At 39.6% G+C, this 20,139-nt stretch overlaps 1 protein-coding gene across 6 annotated transcripts in view; it reads right to left on the bottom strand.

Moving 5' to 3' along the window:
• The window catches only part of lims1 (LIM zinc finger domain containing 1), an 83,439-nt gene that overhangs the window by 22,907 nt on the left and 40,393 nt on the right, over positions 1-20,139 (bottom strand). Inside the window, exon 2 of one of the 6 annotated variants that reach the window (XM_062975421.1) lies at positions 1,015-1,220. The exons of 2 other annotated variants lie outside the window; for them this stretch is intronic. In XM_062975421.1, coding sequence (XP_062831491.1) covers positions 1,015-1,193 — 179 coding nt within the window. In that variant the 5' untranslated portion in view covers positions 1,194-1,220. Of the gene's footprint in view, positions 1-1,014; positions 1,365-15,478; positions 15,808-20,139 lie in introns of those variants that run through there. 3 more of the 6 variants (XM_008107059.3, XM_003218736.4, XM_008107058.3) reach the window with 3 other exon arrangements.

The raw sequence follows: 20,139 nt of genomic DNA, 5'->3' as shown, positions 1-20,139 counted from the left end.
CCACAGTTCAAGCAATTCTTTCTTAAACAAAACCATGCTCTGAGTGCAATATTTATATATCCATGTACAGTAGAGTCTCACTTATCCAACATAAACGGGCCGGCAGAATGTTGGATAAGCAAATATGTTGGATAATAAGGAGAGATTAAGGAAAATCCTATTAAACATCAAATTAGGTTATGATTTTACAAATTAAGCACCAAAACATCATGTTATACAACAAATTTGACAGAAAAAGCAGTTCAATACACAGTAATGCTATATAGTAATTACTGTATTTACAAATTTAGCACCAAAATATCATGATATATTGAAAACATTTACTACAAAAATGTGTTGGATAATCCAGAACGTTGGATAAGCAAGTGTTGGATAAGTGAGACTCTACTGTATATCTCAGTTTTTGCATTCTTAACATTATGATGCCATGCATTCTTTCCTTTAACATAATCACATAGTGATCACTGGTGCTTATTTAGTTGGCAGTGTGTTCGAAATTGCAACTAAGCTACAGTTCTCCATATGAGACCTATCAACCAGATCCCAATGAGCAGCCCATAAACAGCACTCTCCAACTCACATTTGATTTACTTTTGGGTAAATATAAAGCAAGACAGTCATGCATGACTGTGCACTCAACAGCAATCTATTTTCCATTTCAGCTGAGGAAATGAAAGATTTAAGCAAGATTACACCAATGGAACTCTGAAAAATAACATTCATATATCTTTGCTTCTGCAAACAAGAAATTAGTGCTTATAGATGAAGTGAAAAAGCTGTGTACATGCTTCTAAAGAGGAACCCATTGTCAGAGATCCTGCAAAGCATTTCTACTAGAAGCAGAAACTAATAAACACATAGAAAAACACAATATTAAGATTCAAATACAGTTTCATTGTAAGCATCTTGTTAATGTGCAGATTACAATAAATTCTAATTCACCACAATTGGAACAAAAATCAGGATTATAACAGCCATTTGAAAAACAAGCCAACTCTGATGAGGTAAACTTACAATCTTGCATAAAAGTCACATATCTCTTTGTACACTTTAACATCACTGTGCCTACGCTGCAACTTTGACACCGCTCTCTCGGCTTCATTTCCATAGTCATTGTGCCCATTTTGTTGAGTATATGAGACTTCTTCATTCTCTGGAATTGCATAGGAGTGCCCTCTGCTTTGGGATGCCATCCTTAATTTGCTACAGACAGAATTCAACTGCAACAGAAAGTGCCAAAAAAGCCACAGTCGGTATAATAGTTTGGAGAAAGAGCAATCCTCAGGTCTCAGCTGTGTGCAGTATTGAGACCTCCAAGTGAAGTGTTCAACTGCAGAGCAGTTTGAATGTCATAGTGAAGTTGGAAGAGATTCACTGGAAGCAAAGCAACACATTCCATAGCAAGGTGGTAACACTGACTCGGGCGGAACATATGATCCCTGCTATCTGCCACTCTTAGAGAAGGGTTCTGCTAAGGCAATGTTATTTTGGATACATAGAAACTACAGCATACTAACTGTCACTGGCAGCTTAATGTGGAAAAACTTACTCCATTGTGATGGTGCTTTGTAGTATACAGATCTCATAAATGTTAACGCCTTTGGAAAGATAATGAGGAAATGGGAACAGGTGGTTCAAAAAAATGGAAAAATGAGTCCCTTTACAGATTTTTACATTTGCTTCTGAGATCAATCATCTTGAGTCATAAAGATTATTTCTCCCTAGATTCCAGAATCTGCATGACCCAAAATTGTCCAGGAATGGGTCTGCCTCTTCTCCAATAAATAACAGCACAAAGGTTAAGGAAGCAGGAAGATCAACGAACATTCTTCATAGGATGCTTGGACATGGAGATGCTGGCCATTTTGTCATCCAAAAAGGAATTCTGTTAAAACTCTGTACTCATATGACCTTGGAAGGAGAAGTCTGGAGTGCACAAACCAAGGCCTGTTTCACAATACACAACTACAGCACTATGATTCCACTTTAATTGTCATTGCTTTATTATCGCATGGAATTCTGTGGTTTGGTAGTTGGACAAGGCAATAGAGCTCTCTGGAAGAGAATGATAAATGCCTCATGGAATTATAAATCCCAGGATTCCACAGGGAGGAACGATGGCAACCAAAATGGAATCCTGATGTGACTAGTGTGCACTGGGAAAGAGCCCATATTTAAGCATTCCTGTAGCATCTTATAAGAAGGGAAAAATACCCACCAGGCGCACTCCTAGCTATTCATTCATTTTGGAGGAGCCCCCAGATGGTAGTGGACTAAGTGACTTGAAGGTTGAGTTGCTGACCTGAAAGCTGCCAGGTTCGAATCCCACCTGGGGAGAGTGCAGATGAGCTCCCTCTATCAGCTCTAGTTCCATGTGGGGACATGAGAGAAGGATGGTAAAAACGTCAAAACATCCGGGCATCCCCTGGGCAACGTCCTTGCAGACGGCCAATTCTCTCACTTCAAAAGCGACTCAGCTTGCTCCTGACACGAAAAAAAAAAATCATTTTGGAGGAAGAACCAAACTGTTCATGCTCCCCTCCCATAATCACAATTCCACATTGAAGAAGTATGCCATAAAAGAGCTTCCCTTCTGTAGACCCTCCTCCATTCACATATGACATGTGAGAATCCACAAGTGTAACCCCCCTTCCTCTTCATGCAAAGTGTGACAAGAGTGCTCACATACAGTGTCAGTGCACTTCAAATCTCCTTGAAATTCTATTATATAGTGGTACTCAACATAAGTAAAACTGGCATTCTTCACACAGGACCTCAATATGCATAGAAGACTTCCCTGTTCAAAAAGTACCATATTAAGTGGAATCAAGGTTGTCATTTTCAGTGGAACATGTTTATTTGTTTGCTAGCCAGGTTCATACTGGGAATGTCCTAAGAGAAAGTGAGGAGCTGAATCTGACTTTATGGATGAGGTCAGGAATTCAATTTTAGGGTGAGGAGAGCTGTGTTCCAGTGACGGTCAAGGCCAAAGGCTAAAGCAGGGGCCAAGATGGTAGCATGTTTTAGTATACAGCTCTAACTGGCAGAACTAAATCTTAGAATAGACATATTGCTTTTTAGAATGGAGAAAACTGTGCAATATCTGGAAAACCATCAAAGGCTGGTAGCCAGTGGAAGGGGATGTAATTAACTATGGGAAGCCTGGGGAACAGATTTGACCTCCATGATCTTCCCCATTCTTATCCTAAGTGGAAAGAAATGTACAACATTCTAGTTTTATCTCATATCTGTGAACCAGTGGGAACATCTATCTCATCTTCTCTTATCTAGCCATCTGATATGAGACAATGCGGCTACACTTATTTCTGATCTGCTGAATGGTAGCTATCTAATACATTTTAAAACAAAGAGTAAACTGTGCAATCCAGAAGGCAAGCAAACATAATTCTAGAAGACTATTTGCTACGGTGCGAGGAATGGATTCTGAATCCTTTTCAAACATATCTCAAAGCAGGTAATACCACCTTCCTATTGTCAGTGGCATGGCAATTTCCACCTTCCCATAAAGCAAAACTGTCATGTTTGAACTGGGTTTGATTATATACCAGACTTGAAAAGATAAATGAAATAAGTAAACAGAGACATAAATAGATGTTTGAGTACATATTGGACTTGCTGATTAAAACAATTACTGGGATCGGTGTGCCATACTAAAAGCTTGCAAAGAAGCTTCTGTGTTTTTTAAATCAAGTTACAATAAATAATAAGTTAACCATGTTAAATTAAAATGAAGTTAGGAATCTGGGCTAGCAGTGTGCAAGGCATGGAAAATTAACCCTTCTCTGCATTGTTTTCTACACTATAAACATCCAAATTATTTTCCTTCAACAGCCTCTTAGAGGGAAACAGCAAAATATGATAAAATAATAATGAAACTTTATTTATATCCCATCCTATCTCCCCAAGGGGACTCAGGGCGGATAACAACAAATATAGGCAAATATTCAATGCCATAAAAACTAGACCAAGACAAAATAATCCACCTCACCTTAACCAAAACAAACCACATCTACATCAAAAGTAACCACAGATAAACAAGGATTAAATAATAACATAACAAATATATGATTCCGCAACTTGTATAGGGCATATAGTATTACAGTAGAGTCTCACTTATACAACATAAACGGGCTGACAGAATGTTGGATAAGCGAATATGTTGGATAATAAGGAGGCATTAAGGAAAAGCCTATTAAATATCAAATTAGGTTATGATTTTACAAATGAAGTACCAAAACATCATGTTAGACAACAAATTTGGCAGAAAAAGTAGTTCAATACACAGAAATGCTATGTAGTAATTACTGTATTTATGAATTTAGTTCCAAAATATCACGATATATTGAAAAAATTGACTACAAAAATGCATTGGATAATCCAGAACGTTGGATAAGTTAGTGTTGGATAAGTAAGACTCTACTGTAGTTGGGTCTATTTTTAAGTCATTCTCAAGCTACATTTATCCAGCTTCTATTTATCCTCATGGGTGCCAGTTAACTGAGAGCCTACTGTATATAAAACAAACATAAACTATTGTCTTTGCAAATAGCAACTTTAGGAAAAGGGTTCATCTTCCCATATCTTTGTTTTGGTCTGTCTGTTCCCCATAATGGCAGTTTTTTTTTAAAAAAAGAAAGAAATAGAAGTGACAGATCTTAACCATACTTCACTGTGTTTAACATGAATTTTGACCAGACAGTGGACTTCCTTTTCTTGAAAGGTGTGATGGTAGAAGAATGGATGAAGCTTATGGGGTAAAAGAAAAGACTATTGTGTGCCCTCAGGCACAAGTGTGGGGTAAGTGTGATAAATAAATAACCTGGATTCTTAAAATTGTCCTCTATCTGACCCAGCAAGCAGTCTAGCCTTCCATACAGTCTAATTATCTCTCACAACATAACCACAGATTAAAGCCTCTCTCCACATCCCTTCTTTGGAGGGACCGTTTGGAATGATGATCAAGGGTGTCTTCTGGGTGGGTTACTGTTTCCCTGCAATGCCCTTAAAAGTGGCATTTAAGTATAGTTTCAGTAAACATTTGTTAAAGGAAGAACTATGCTATGTTTCTGACTGACACTGATTCAACAGACAGAAGAGGCGAAAGGGGCCAAACATGCAAAATAAAGTGTGTGTTTATATGTGTATGTGGCTTCAAGCCACCTATTGATTTATGGATACCCCGTGAATGGCAGCCAAGGAGTACTTAGGAGTGGCTTTGCTAGTTCTTTGCTATGAAATATAGCCTAGAGCACATGGTAAAGGTAGGAATTGCTTTTAAGATGGATTTTTTCAAAGCTCATTGATTGCTTCATATCTGAGATGAAAAGAACTTGATGTTTTAAAAAAAACTAATGGAGAAATAAAATGGAAACGGACAGATTTGTTCATCCAGGTTAAGGCTTTAAGTGCTTAACTCATAAAACACTGGGTTTGAATTCCTGTTTATTCAGCAAAAGTTATTGTTGAATAATGGCTACCACTATGTATTTAGGAAACCTGGTTTCGAATCCCTCTGCTCCCCTCCCTTTTTTCCCTGGGATAAAAAAAAATGTTTGTCCTGATTCAGTGTCCAGAAGGATTTACCTACTAGCAGAAAGATACAGTATGCAATTTCTCTCTATGCTTAGAAATGTTGTATCTAGCCACATGCAACTATTTATTTCAGTTCAGTTTTAAAAGAGTTAATCAAAATTTGCAAATGTGCTCATACTTAGGGTGAAAAGTTGTTGTTTGTTCAAGGTAGAGCAAAAACGCTTGTTCAACCTCCACTTAGATTTGACTTGTCATTAAATGAAATTTAGCTATTAGATGTTTCTGGCATATTGTTTGATTACAAACTGAAAGATGGTGGAAATCATCTTTTCTACATGCAACTAATCCTGTGGCTAATTGGTATCCAGTTATACGCCTTGAACTGGTTCCTGAAAATATGAGTGTGAGCCAACATATGCTTCCTTACAACCCAGTTCAAATGAATCTGGTGGGATTTACTTCTTAATGAATGCCTCTGGAAACCAGTGCACTGCAGTGAACGTGGACTCAGAAGACCTGAGTTCAAATTCCTATTTTGTAATGAAATCTATCAAATGGTCTTTGGCCAGTCTCTGCCTTTCAACCTAAATCATTACAAATTTTTGCAAGGATAAACTGGAGTGCATTCCAAACTCCTTCAAGAATTGCAAAAAACAAAGGAGAGACAGATGAATCCTGAGAGTGATGCATGACTTAAGTGTTCCTGTTTCTATTCTTAAAATAGTGTTTCATTTTTTCCTGCTTTGCAATCCTTCTATACTTTCAGCACTTGTAGTAAAGGCTTTCCCTTGACATTAATTCTAGTCATGTCCATCTTTAGGGGTTGGTGCTCATCTCCATTTCTAAGCTGAAGGTCATGTGGCCGACATGACTGCATGGAGCGCTGTTACCTTCCCGCCGGAGTGGTACCTATTGCCTGCTCACATTTGCATGTTTTTGAATTGCTAGGTTGGTAGAAGCTGGTGCTAACAGTGGGAGCTCAACCTGCTCCCCGGATTCAAACTGCCGACCTTTCAGTCAGCAAGTTCAGCGGCTCAACGGTTTAACCCACTATGCCACCTGGGGCTCTCAGCCCTTGTAGACACTTTAATTTACATTAGGATTTCAAGACTTTAGACCATATTTCCCAGAATCCCCAAACCAATATGGCCACTGGCTATGCTCTTTCACCTACCCTTAAGATTAAGAATATTCACTACACAAGGAAAGTGTAACATGTGAGATTCAGACACTATTCCTAATGTGTGTAAACTAGGATCTTGTTATAATCTGTCTGAATTAACTGGTGAGACTGTAAACCTTATAGGATACAGTGCAATTTCCCTATAGTATTTTAAATAGTTCCCCATTTTCATTAGTAATGTTTAAAGCACATATGTCAAACAGTCTTAACAATTACAGATGTCCCTTTGAAGGCAACCATGAGGCCAATGTGGCCTTCGGTGGAAAGGAGTTTGACCCCCAGGTTTAAAGCGTGAAATAGAATTCATACATGGACACACTTGTTGCAATAAATGATCCAGGCTAAAAGGAAGAAACTGCACAGGTGATTTGGCTTCAGCTGAGTATATTAATGTATTATGATTACTTTAAAACAATGACCTGAACAGTTCAACCAGTAGCTATAATTAATACCCTGAGCAGAGGAGACAAACATCCAGACTGCCATGAAAGACTTCTCATATGGCAGCGAAGTTCCTTATAGGGTTGGGATAACTGTCAACACCAGACTTTCTGGCTCTAGATCACATTCTTATTATAGTAACGAATCCGTTGGAAATGCTCTGCTGAAGACTGACCTTCGGCTAAGGTGGCAGTAACAGTGTTGGTTCCTTTACTAAGTAGCGTGCCAGTCCTCTGGAGTTCCCTTTCTAAGTAAACAACTATGATAATATTTATATCAAGTGGGCTAACATATATTATTTATTTGAATGAACATACTTTGATGACATGAAGGCAGTAATTAAAGAACTACTTCAAACTACAGTATTTGTAATTTAAGTTTTCCTTTTTTATATATCCTGTAATAACTACTCAATCATTTAAGTTACATATTTTCACCTGATAGTTACTGAAATGAGATCAAGCAGCAGGATTTTTGGCTTGTTTTTTGCCTCTGTAACCTCTGCAACACTGCCAAAAATGCTACTACACACACATCTCTGAATTTGGAAAACCATTGTTTTTTTTTAAAAAAATGTGAATAGTGTTGAGGTCTCTTGCTATTTATTCAAAAGTTGATCTCTTCCTTCTGTGCACAGGAGTGAAAGAAAACGGAGATGTTCCCTACACCTTTAAAGGTTGCGTCACAGAAGGAATTTCAGTAAGTGTGACTTGCAAGCTAGTTATGTACAGAACCTTTACACAGTTTTCAGTCTGGAAACCTCAGAGAGAATTCAGACCCCACCCCACCCCCACCCCACTTTTCACTCAGAAAAAGGATAGAGTTTGGAGAAGTTGAGGGCTGTAAAAAGGATGGGGCGGCATAAGATGCTTCATTTTGCATCTGGTTTATACATTAACCCAACATACCGAAATCCTTCTGTACACTGAATCAGAACAAACATATATATGCTCTGCATGACATGCTGTGCATATATCTTTTCCATTCAGGAGTTGTATTTGTGTCTCAACCCAGTTATGTGACACATCCTCATCGCATTCAGCACAAAATGTGGACAATGTAAACTTTCCCTTTAGCCACCACCTTTGGTAGATGGCTTCTGTCTACACCTGACTGAAAGTAAGTCAGAAGATTGTGCAGTGGAAAATGCTAAGAAGCTATTTTTATGGATTCTAGACAAAGACTGAGCTGAATTCAACCAAACCCCCATCGTTTTTCTATTTTGTGCTCTTCAGACTGCACATTAGATATTCCATTTATCAATGTTACAGGGTGGAAAATTCTGAACCTATAGAAAATAAGTAGGAAGATGAGATAGTGCTGATGTACTAGATTACTATGTACAAACTTTATATTTATTAAATGTGATGGAGTATGAAATAGGCATATTCTGACATCTGTAGCACAAAGTAGTTTACTCTTTGAAAAATCTTGCAGTCATTCAGCATTTATAATCTTGTGAAGTGGGCTGTGATGCACTAACTGGAGTCTTACGTTACCCAAGAAAACCATTGTACCATGATCACAAGTTGCAATCAAATCACTGTATAAATTATACTTCTACCACACAGCAAACATTTCAGAACAAAGATGCAGACCACTGCCTTTATGCTTTTGCTGTACAACAGCCTTTTTTGTAGCGCCGCCATAAGGGCAGATGTTGCTCATCTTTGGAACTCCCTTCAAAACATGTGAGTTCCATCCATTTCACTTCTTCACTAACAACTTTCCAAAAGTTGGTGAGATCATTTCTTTTTGGGAAGGCCTCCAGTGTGTAATTTTAACTTGCTGCTTTGATCAGTCTCTCTGCTCTCAGCATTTATAATCTTTTTAATTGCTGTTACGCTATGACTTCCCCCTGCTGCTTTCAGGGCTAGAGAATTCTCATAGCCTGGTGTATCATAGAGGGGTATCTTAGTGGCTAATGCTCTTAGTTGTGAGATGCCTAGAACCCTGTGGCAGGATATAAAAACTTTAAAAACAAGTCAATCTGGGTCAATGGGATGTGCTGGCAATGCACTGCAGAGTGTCATATACACAGATCGAGTAATATACACATAGCAGTAATCACTTGAAATGAAAAGTGCTGCAATTTCAGCATGCCTGGAAGTATATACCCACTGAAGGAAAGGCATCTAGTACATGCCCCAGTAACTCTTTCTTCGCATAACTCTGATGCCGGTTTTGGAGTTGAGATCTAGAAGGCTCTGCTATAATTGTAACTTTCTACAGTCAGTCCTTTATATACACAACTCCTGTATCAATAGAGTCAACCATGCATGGCTTGATAACATTTTAAAAATCCAAAAAACAAACAAACAATGAGTCACCATTTTATAGAAGTGACACCATTTTACTATGCCACTGTAGATAATGAGACTTGAGCATTCATGTATTTTGGTTCCTACAGGGGTAGGGGAGTGGCACCTGGAATCAAAACCCAGTGGAGACCAAGAGCCCAATGTATTCTCCCAACAGAATTTAAGAGTAGTTTCAAACAATATTCTTGATTAAGAGGTTTGTCCATCCCCATCTCAGTCCTTGGCAATCTATTCAATCTGGGAAGAATTTTCACTGAGCTTTAAAAATCATGTCAGTTATTGAAACTGGCTTGAATGGCCTAAAATGAATGGAGAAACTCACTATTTACACAAACAAAATGTAATCAGGCTAGCTGACTGATAACAGGTTTCAGTGGTCATTTAAGGATCATAGTTTTACTAAACAAACTCTTTCAAGGACAGCGGAAACACACATGAAATTAACACACTGAAATATATAGGGCATTTTTTCATTTGTCTCCTCCTCTTCTTTCTCCCACTTTAAAAAGTTACCTATTGATAGCAATTAAAAACTAACAACTATGGATTGGATCCAAATGTCTGAAATGTGGTGCTGGAGGAGCACTTGTCACTGGCATATAATATTACTTCTTTTGATCTTTAACATCTATATTAAATCACGAGGAGAAGGAATCTAAAAATCCATGTTTGGATCTTCATCACTTTGCTCACAATGCCTCTCTGTATCTTTTTTTTTAATGGGTGCCAAAGATATTGTAGAAACCCTGAAATATTGTCTTAATGTAGTAACGAACTCAGCCAAGAAGCTGACACTCAATTCCAAAGAGGCAGACGTCTTGGTGGTTAGTAGCCTATTCAATCCAGTACTAAGAGTATAACCCGTGTTAGTAAAGTTACACAGTCTCTGAAGGACCAATTGTGCTACTAGGAGGAAAGATAGTATGTATGGACAAAGCATTTTGGTTTTTGCTTAGCTTTGGCTGGTGCGTTATTTGTGGCCATTCCTAGAGAAAATGGATCTGACTGCAGAGATGCATGCCACACTTAAATAACATGAACTAAAATACTTGTCCATTGGTCTTATTCATGTTCACTAGTTCCCTGCCTCACTTCCAGTAATTTCTGTATTGTCTAAGCAACAATTGTGTAGTGAAGGAGACATGCTCACATACAGAGTTACTCCATTTGGCCCAGGACATTAGGACTTGGCCTTAGGCTATATTTCTTATTGCCTGCACTATCAGGATGTTAATTGGACAAGCCAGACATTGAATACAGGATCTCTTGGATTAAAACCATTTCCTTTACCACCTGAGATACAGTGATTCTCCCCAAGGTTACTATGTTGTAGTAGCACTGCCACAGAATGAATGCATGAGAAAAGGTTCCACTAATACCTGTGCACATGGGAAGGATTCCATTCTGCTGATGCTTCAAAGTTGGCCTAGCCCTGAATTTGCGAGGAAAACAGTCCACCTAGCTTCCATTTTACCTTTCAGTCCCTAAATATGAGGCTCTGAAAAAACATAGTTTGTGTTCATTCTATGGGAAGTAGAAGGCAAGAACTATGCTGAGAAGAACAGAGGGTTCACTGCATTCTTTGAACATTCATTTGCAAACCTGGTCTAATACAGCTTTCAAATGGATGGAATTGACTATAATACATGGAACTTCGTAGGGAGCATCTGGCATGAAGTTGCTTCCAGAAAGGCAATACTAGAAAAACTATCATCACATAAGCAGGTTGTCAAGCAAGTTGCAGGTATGCATTTTTCGAACCCTGCACTCCAAAGAGCTTCCCATCACCTAGGGCCCCTCATGAAATGTACTGGCCAGGTGTCACAGAGGAGATAAATAAGCTCCAATCAACGGTTGCTGGCTGACACATTCTACTGTTCCTCTTCTTGGCAAAGGAGGAGGATGTGTTGCCTCCTGCTTACCTTTCCCATTAAGTGCAGCCAAACATAACATAGCCAGGAGACCCGCCCCTGGCACTGCAAACAGCCTGTGAAGTCAAAAGGCTGCAGCACCCGCTATGCTCCTCCTCCCACCACCCAGTCATTTTGTACTCTGGGGCTAGTGAGTAAATCAGAAGGTATTTCTTAAGAATGATTGAGCAACATGCCTGCAAAAGTGTAAGGGTAAAGGCGAGGGCAAGCAAAGCGGGGGGGGGGAGGGGGGGAGGGTGTGCCATTCTGTAAATATTCAAGGCTTTAAGCAATGGAAACATCCTGCAGTTGATGTGGTGTCACAGGCAGACACCACTTAAGCAATGATTTCCCAATAGGAAAACACGCTGGTATTGTATTTTTTTTTCTCAGCAGTAACAAAGAAAAATACTTACAACTTTAACAACAATATATGCATCTGAAATATTTCATATATCTGCATCTATATGGTTGCAGATACACAGACACAAACAACATCTAAAATGGCGGTATCACAAACACAGATTGGGCCTGAAGGCACTGTTGTAACTCATATAATGACAAGGAGAAGCTAAATTAAAACTATCTTAACTTTGAACTCCAAAGCTAGTGGCAACTCGCACTAAACTTCAAAAGATCACACAATGAAAAATGGAGCAACTTTTTGAAATGGAGAGCAAATGTACTCTGGAAGTACCCTAAATGTACACAGACATGGAAAAACTTAACATAAATGAGAATGTGCAAATTATAACAAGTGATGGTCAACTATTGTTAGAGGCCTGCTTCCATATCCATGTTTTTAGTTCTTTTCTAAAAGTCATTAGAATGGGGGCCAATCTGATCTCTTTGGAAAGAGCGTTCCAGAGCCGGAGGGGCCACAACCGGAAGCTTCTCATGTAATCTGTGACCGTTTGTATTAAAGTCCTCAATATGACAGTGATGCTTACCAAGTTTCACTGACCTAAAAAAATCCCGATGGATCTTGGAAATAATCTGTAGACATATCTTTTAGTTTTTCCTTCTTTGAAGCATTCCATCCAAGCTGTCCCTTCTTTTACACTTTTATTAAAATTTTAAAGCCATCAAAAATAGTGTTAGATGAGAACTCCCCAACTCCGCTGCCATTGTTCCTATTGTATATGTTCCTATTCCGACGTTTGTTCATTTTTTGGTGCTGGTTATTGACCCTAATAAATAGACATATAAGTGATGGAGGCTTTTAAATAACCAAATAGGTTATTAACAGGAGCTGTTTTTTGCCTCTTGTGTATAATGTTTTATTCCAGCACACAATTCTATACTTATTGTGATGTTTTGATGTTATAATTTAATATGTTTATGGTTTCTTTTGTTTTTGTACTATGATTTGTTGATTTGTGTTGCTTTGTTGCTGATTATTACTATGTATATTGTTTTATTGTTGTAAGCCGCCCAAGTCCCTTTTGGGAGAGCAATACAAATAAAGTTTACTATTTATTATTATCATCATTATAGCCAAGTTGATTATTTGAATTCAAGCTTACTAGTATTCTAACCACTGCATAATGCTGGCTTTAAATATGTAGCATTTCTGAATACTATTTTTGTCTGTTTTTTAAAAGGGGGTACGCAATTTATTTATTTATTTGCATTATCAGGAACAACATAGCCTGGTGACTAAGAAAATAACGAGGAAAAACAAAAAGCTTTATACCACTGTTACCTTAACGGGACCTTTGTAACTTCAAATAAAGAGACCAGTAAGGCGTTAAAAAAATGTTGTGTCCATTTTTTTAAATTTTGTGTCCATGTGTCCAGATCATTTTTTTTATATTTTGTGTCAAAAGTATTGCATAAATAAACAAGTATAAAACTGATAAAATAGAGGGAACACAATCAGCTAAATAATTTTAGACCAAAAACAGGCAACAGCAACCACATTGTCTGTAGCTTTAAACTGTTCTTCCTCTGTGCACGAGGCAGGGCATTGTAGGCAAGTTTACAGGTGCATTCTGCTCCACACAAGCTGGAGGATTCCTCTAGGTAGTGCCACTTTGCCAGATTATCTTTTGATCTGCCAACTCAACTTCTAAGTCTGTTCAGGGATTTCCAAGTTGCCCACTCTAGGTTTGCCCCTGGGGGCAGACCCTCATGGGGGGGGGGGGCATCCAGTTTGGATTTCCTGGTTTAGCTGCCCAGAGGGATACTCTTGCTGTTGTTACGGAAACATTAAGGGGAGTGGTGGTTCTCATGAAACTTTTCCTTGATTTGAGTCTACTGGGAGGAGGCTGATAGCCATGCAATGGGTGGGTTTCACAGTATTTGACCTTATTTCTTTCACAGTTGGCAACATGGGGGGGGGGGGGGGATGCCAGCTAACTTATATCAACAGGTGTAGGTTTGAGACATCCTGTGATTATTCTACACGTTTCATTCAGTGCTATATTCACCTGCTTCATGTTGAAGAAATGTTGAAACATGTTGAACCAAGGTCAGGATTGTCTCTTGATTCTATAGGCCAGATGTCAGGGTGATGGAGCATAAAGGGAGCCTGAAACAATGTGTTATAGAACAGAGTAGTTCTCTGCAGGATTGGTCATGGCTAACACTTTTCTGCATTCTTTCTTCAACTGGCATTTTGCAGGACATTGCTGAGACCCTCTCTTATTGGTAGGTTTCTTTTTCCCAAAAGTACTTCTACAAATCTTGGAGTTTCCTCAAGTCTGGATGTGTGAGCTTCTTTTGGTTACACAAACAATGGCCTCAGAATATTCAACACAGAGGGAATGATAATCTTCTGATAGTTTTCTGTATTTCATTGACAGTAAAGAAAACCCTGTGATAGGTTTGCCTCATGGTCACCGTAGGTCAGAAATGACTAGAAGGCACACAAAAGTAACAAGAGCTACCCTTAAACTTCTTTCTCTTCTAATCTGGTAGATGACCTTTTCCATGGAACCTTCTTTGTATTTGAAAGTTGCTCCCTGCTGTATGTCACTGCAGGTAAACACTACTCCTGTTTAATTTTTCAAATGTTGAATTTTGATAGCAAGACAAAGAAATTAGCAGTCCAGAGCAAAGCCTGGAAAACTAACTTTTTGGAACAAAACTTTCTGACTCCTCAAGGAAGCATGGGAAGCACTGTAGTGCAAAATAAATGAAAATGAAGTTCTGTAAAACCAAAACGAGTCTTAAAAGCAATATACTAGTCATAGCATGAAAGGAAACACCCGGCCTCCCCCTACCTACTAATGCTTTGACAGCATCTATTCGGGGAATTCATTCTCTCTCTCTCTCTCTCTTCTTAACATTGCTTAGTTTACAAAAGCTTATTTCCTTTTTAAAAATGACATTTTCACTGAGCTCTACATAATAAAACAAAACTTTTAAAACTGCATTTGTGGGGAGGGGGAGAACACATGCAGATTTTTTAAAAATAGGAATTTGACTTTTGGAAACTAACCAGTGTCATTAATGTTGTTAAATATCCTGTGTGTGTGTGGTTGGTTACTCTCCCATCATAAGGTCATGCAAAGTGGTTCTGCTGCATTCTTTTGTCACAAGGCATATCTCAATAATAAAAAAGAAGCATATAAAAAAGCAGCATGGTATAACAAGTTATGCCACATCATTTTTTGTTTCAACAACTGAAAACCACTATAGAACAACAGTAGCTGGACTACTGAAGAGCAATTGTGTTTTGAGGACTAATATTTATTTTAAAGTGTAATTTATAAAGTGATAAATCCTGGGGGAAATTATGCAATGTTTTAAAACTTGCAGAGAAAGTTACAGCCACATTTTACTGTCGCTTCCTGAACTACCACAAGCATTTCGGACAGCATTTCGGAAACATTCCAAGTGGAATGAATTGAGAACAGCTGCTTCCACCAAGATTAACTTCCCCTAGGTTATCCCAGCACTATTTTCAACTGTTTGTGTTCTGCAACTAACCTGATTGCAACCAACCAGCTCGTACTCTGTTTTCTACCAACATCTTTGCAAAACCACATGAAGCCATGTTAGCTCAGAAGCCAACCCATGCTCTTGTTAACAATTAATTCCTCCAACAACACCCCTTCACTCACCTTAGCTTCTGCTCAGGTAACCCGTTTGGATCCAAGCTATCTGGCCGATCCCGTCTCCTCCTGTACAAACCTGAATGCGATAATTCTTTCAACTGCAATGTAGTCATTTTGTTTCACTCACTGTTCCCCTCCTCTCGCCCCCACACTCAAAAATACAGTTTCTGTCGAGCAGCAAGGCTGCCAAGATGCTTGGGAGAGAGAGCACGTTGAGCCGAGTGAGTGGCTGCACACCTGCATTGATCGGAATCACACGTCCTTTTCACACAGTGAGCTGCTGCACTGCTTCCTGTTTCTCATAGGTACACACCCTCCAGAAGGGCACTGCATTTCCTTTAGGAGCAAACTTTCTACCTAAGAGATGCTTCTCTTACAATCCAGGGTCAGCTGTTTGGTGCCCAGAGCAGAAGTAAATCAAACCGCTCACTGTGAAAGGCAGGAAAACCCACAACAATAATAACCTCTTCAGTCAGTTTTCCATATCAGTTGAAAATCTGAAAACTAACAACAAAACTATTCCACACCACCTTGAGCTCCAAACGAAAGCAAAACCTAGCCCTTCACTGACCAGGGAAGGCCTGTGGGTGTCAATCTAAAAAATCATTCCGCACATATACTTAAACCAGAAAAAGGAAAGAAAGAATAAATTAAAACTTTCCTTCAAGATCCGAAGAGGACTAATATTAGTTAACACTTTCTAAATAAAAATCGAAATGTCAGACAGAAACTCCTGTTTTCAATATTCTTGTCTAGGTTGTAGGCATCGAAGGTTACATCATTCATCACTCATATTTTCATTGTCCTTCAGGACAAGGTCCACTGGCGACTATGGAAACGAAAAGGGAATGAAAGGTTTCCTGTAAAAGAGGAAGCTGACGATCAGGGATTTACAAGTCATACATGCCTCATTTAACCTTATGACAATAGTCCGGCTCTTGTACTTGGCAATAAATATAAACCAATTTGCACTTGGACCAAATATTGAAAAACAGCAAGCTGTTCATGCCACCCATGCACAGAATCTAACACAACAGAGAAAAATGGGATGCATACGAATAATACAAATATGAGAGATTGAAGTCTACATTCATATATTAACCAAGGATTTGTAAAAAAATCTTGTTGGAAACAGAATGGTTTTTACTACCCTTGTATTTCAAAATGAGGATCTAATCACATAAGAATATTAACAGCAGTGCTACTTGATCAGACCAAAGATCTCCTTAACTAATCATGTCTTTTCCTGCAGCAGCAGCAGCAGCAGCAGCAGCACGAAGGCAACTGTTCTCCTCATTTTGTCACTGGAGAAATAAAGTTGCTGAAGATGGAGTTCAATTTAGTCTCAGTGAACACAGGTCTCATCTGTTTTTAAAAACACCTAATGCCAGGGTTTACTAGCCTTTCTTGTGGAGAATTCTATCAATGTTTATTGGAATTATAATTAAATTACTATTATTTATTAATGCATTTATAAATTGTTGTTATTCTTGGTTTCACGGCCTACAAAGTGTTGCTATTATTCTTGGAACCTTGACTGTGGCTACAGATCATCAGAGACTTGGATTTTAACCAAGAATCAGTAAGGTATTATTAGATAATGAAGAATATTTCAAGTAGTATATTTCTGTGCTATTGTGATCCTATCCTTTGCAATTTCATTCAAAGTGTATCAATCCGTTTGGAATAGCTCCCAGATCACTTCTCCCTTTTAGAAGTAGAACTGTTTTCCTTTCTCAATTTGTAGATTTTGATGTTTCCTAATACAGTAGAATCTCACTTATCCAACATAAACAGGCCGGCAGAAAGTTTGATAAGCGAATACGTTGGATAATAAGGAGGAATTAAGGAAAAGCCTATGAAACATCAAATTAGATTATCATTTTACAAATTAAGCACCAAAACATCATGTTCTACAACAAATTTGACAGAAAAAGTAGTTCAATACGCAGTAATGCTATCTAGTAATTACTGTATTTACCAATTTAGCACCAAAACATCACAATGTATTGAAAACATTGACTACAAAAACATTTACTACTAAAAGATAGACTGCATTGGATAATCTAGAACGTTGGATAAGCGAATGTTGGATAAGTGAGACTCTACTATATTTTATTTTCCCCCTCTTTCTCTTCCATTCTGTGGCCCTTGGGATGACCACATCCACCCAAACTTTCTTTTTCTCAACAGTACTATATCACAAATGGGATACGCGGAGTTACGAGCTCTAAGGGAGGGCTGAGCTATCCCTGTCCTGCGGCGCCTGCCAGGACACAGGGGGTGGGGCTAGAGGAGGGGCGGGGCCTCTTCCCAAGTGCCTGACGGGGCTGAACCTCTATACCCCAGCCCGTGTTCTAACAAGCGCCTCAGGGGAGATATACAGAGGCTCAGCCCTGTCTCGCACTCTTGGGAAGGGCCCCCGCCCCTAGCCCCGCCCTTTAGTCCTAAAAGGCCTCTCAGGAGAGAGGCTCAGCCCTGTCTTAGGCTCTTGGAAGGAGGCCCTGCCCCCTTCCCTAGCTCCGCCCTCTGTGTCCCAAGAAGCGCCCCAGGAGAAGTATGTCGCAGCTATCAAACTGAGATTCCAAACATTCAACCTCTTCTGCGGAAGCTGCACCCTTCGTCCAAGGAGAAAACCCCAAAACAAACTGTCTTTTAGTAAAGAAAGATTTATATGAAAATACATACAAACATAACAGTCCTTGGCTTTTATCAGCAACTTTCAACCGGCGAAACAAAATGTTATCTTCAAGCTTTCTTCAGCTCCACTTCAACAGCTTTCCAACAGCAACACCATCATCGTCACCAGCATCCTCATCTTCACATTCACATTCACATTCACTAACTCAAGATTTACTCAGTCTCTATTAATAGTAATCAGTCTTTAGCAGGTGTCTTGATTGCTGCTGGTAATACATGGATGATTCTTACAAACACTTATCCATTTTCACATAAGAAATGACCTAAATAATATAAAACTCTGACAAAGTAGATTCTCAGCCCTGTCTCAGGCTCTTGGGAAGAAGCCACGCCCACTCCTCTAGCTCCGCCCCCTGTGTCCTAACAGGCGGCTCAGGTGCTCAGCCCTGTCTCCGGCACTTGGGAAGAGGCCCCTCCCCTCCCCTGGCCCCGCCCCTGTGTTCTAATAGGTGCCATCACCGCCCCCTGGATCACTGCAGAACCCACCAGGGGGCGGTAGCGCCCACTTTGGGAATCATTGTATTACACCATTCTGGTTCCCTGTTCAAGTGATATTTGAACAGCATAAGGCACAATACTTAACTTGCACACCTGTCACGCCCAAGGCAACGGAGCACTAAGAACCGACACACGGAGGCCAAAAACTATCTAATATCTTTATTAAGGAAATATATACGAATAATAAAAACAAGTAAGAAACGTAGTCCAGTAAAAGACCTTTCAGGGAAGGTCAAATATAGTCCAAAATTATATTGTCCAATATTTTATATTAGAGTCCAAAGTTATAATTCCAAACCGAAACACACTCTATTTACAAGCAATAGAGTGGGGAAACGTCCAAAGATCTTTCCAAAGTTCACGGCAAGAACTGGGAACAAGGCTTGATACTAGAACAAGGTCCAAGGCTGGAAGCAAGGCAAGATAGTTCTTGAATACTTGGCTAGGCAAGGCAAGGCGAGGCAAGGAAACTGGGGTTGCAGACTTTGAGAAGTCCACACTTGGCTGGAAACACGAAATCACTCCTGAAGCTGATCTGTTGACTCCGCATGGAACCCTCCGTGTCAGGCACTTTTAACTAAGTCCCATTTCCCTGCAAAGCAGGTGTCCAGAGCTTCCTTTCCCAAGGGAAAGGGAAGCGAAACACATCTCCCTCCAGATGCGTTCCTCCCTAGAATTTCCCAGGGGAACATAGCTAATTAACGTCTTGTTTAGCTGCTAATCTCAAGCTTCTCCGAAACTGCTCCTTTTCACCCCGACTCGCAGCATAGGACTGTTTCCTAGCAAAAGGAGGGGAGGCAGTGGGAAAGGCCTGCTCAAGGTCTTCCTTAATGGGCTCTTGGGTAGAATCATCAACAACAGGCATCTGGAAACATTCCGTTTCTTGCCGAGCCGGCAAAAAACCCATGTTTTCGTCATCATCAACCACGATGGCGCTGGGATCAGAACTCCAAGGCCCATGGGACATCACAACACCCATGAAGTTCACTATTGCACAAGATGTATTATCAGTCAGTGTCTCTGTGAAACCTTATTCACTGGAAAGGGAGCATGTCAAATTGAAGTATCCCCATCTGCCATGCCATTTTATTTATTTATATAACACCTATGTTTGTAGGTCACTCATTAAGCTAGCCCATCTTTCACTTACATCACCCTCTAGTATGGAAATGAGGGCTTTTTGGGCCTTCTTGGTAGTTGTTCATAGATAGCAGCATATGACAACTTCCTTCCTGCTATGGACCACATAGCTCTCAAGCTGCAGCCACAGCAAATCTACCGCTGCTGAGAATTCTGCATGAGAGCAGAAGGGGATTCCTGAATGTCCGTGCGGAAGTCTTTGCATCCCATATGAAGTTTTGTGGCTGCCCTATAAAACTGTCTAGCCTAAATTCGGAATGGTGTCCTACTCTTTGATGGGGATGTGTGATATAACATTAATGTCCTGTTCTTATGCACAAACTTCCCAG

This window comes from Anolis carolinensis, chromosome 3, assembly GCF_035594765.1.
Source record: "Anolis carolinensis isolate JA03-04 chromosome 3, rAnoCar3.1.pri, whole genome shotgun sequence".
NCBI classification, from domain to species: Eukaryota; Metazoa; Chordata; class Lepidosauria; order Squamata; family Dactyloidae; genus Anolis; species Anolis carolinensis.
Note: the sequence above shows the minus strand (reverse complement) of the source record. Positions and strands in the feature narration are given on the sequence as shown.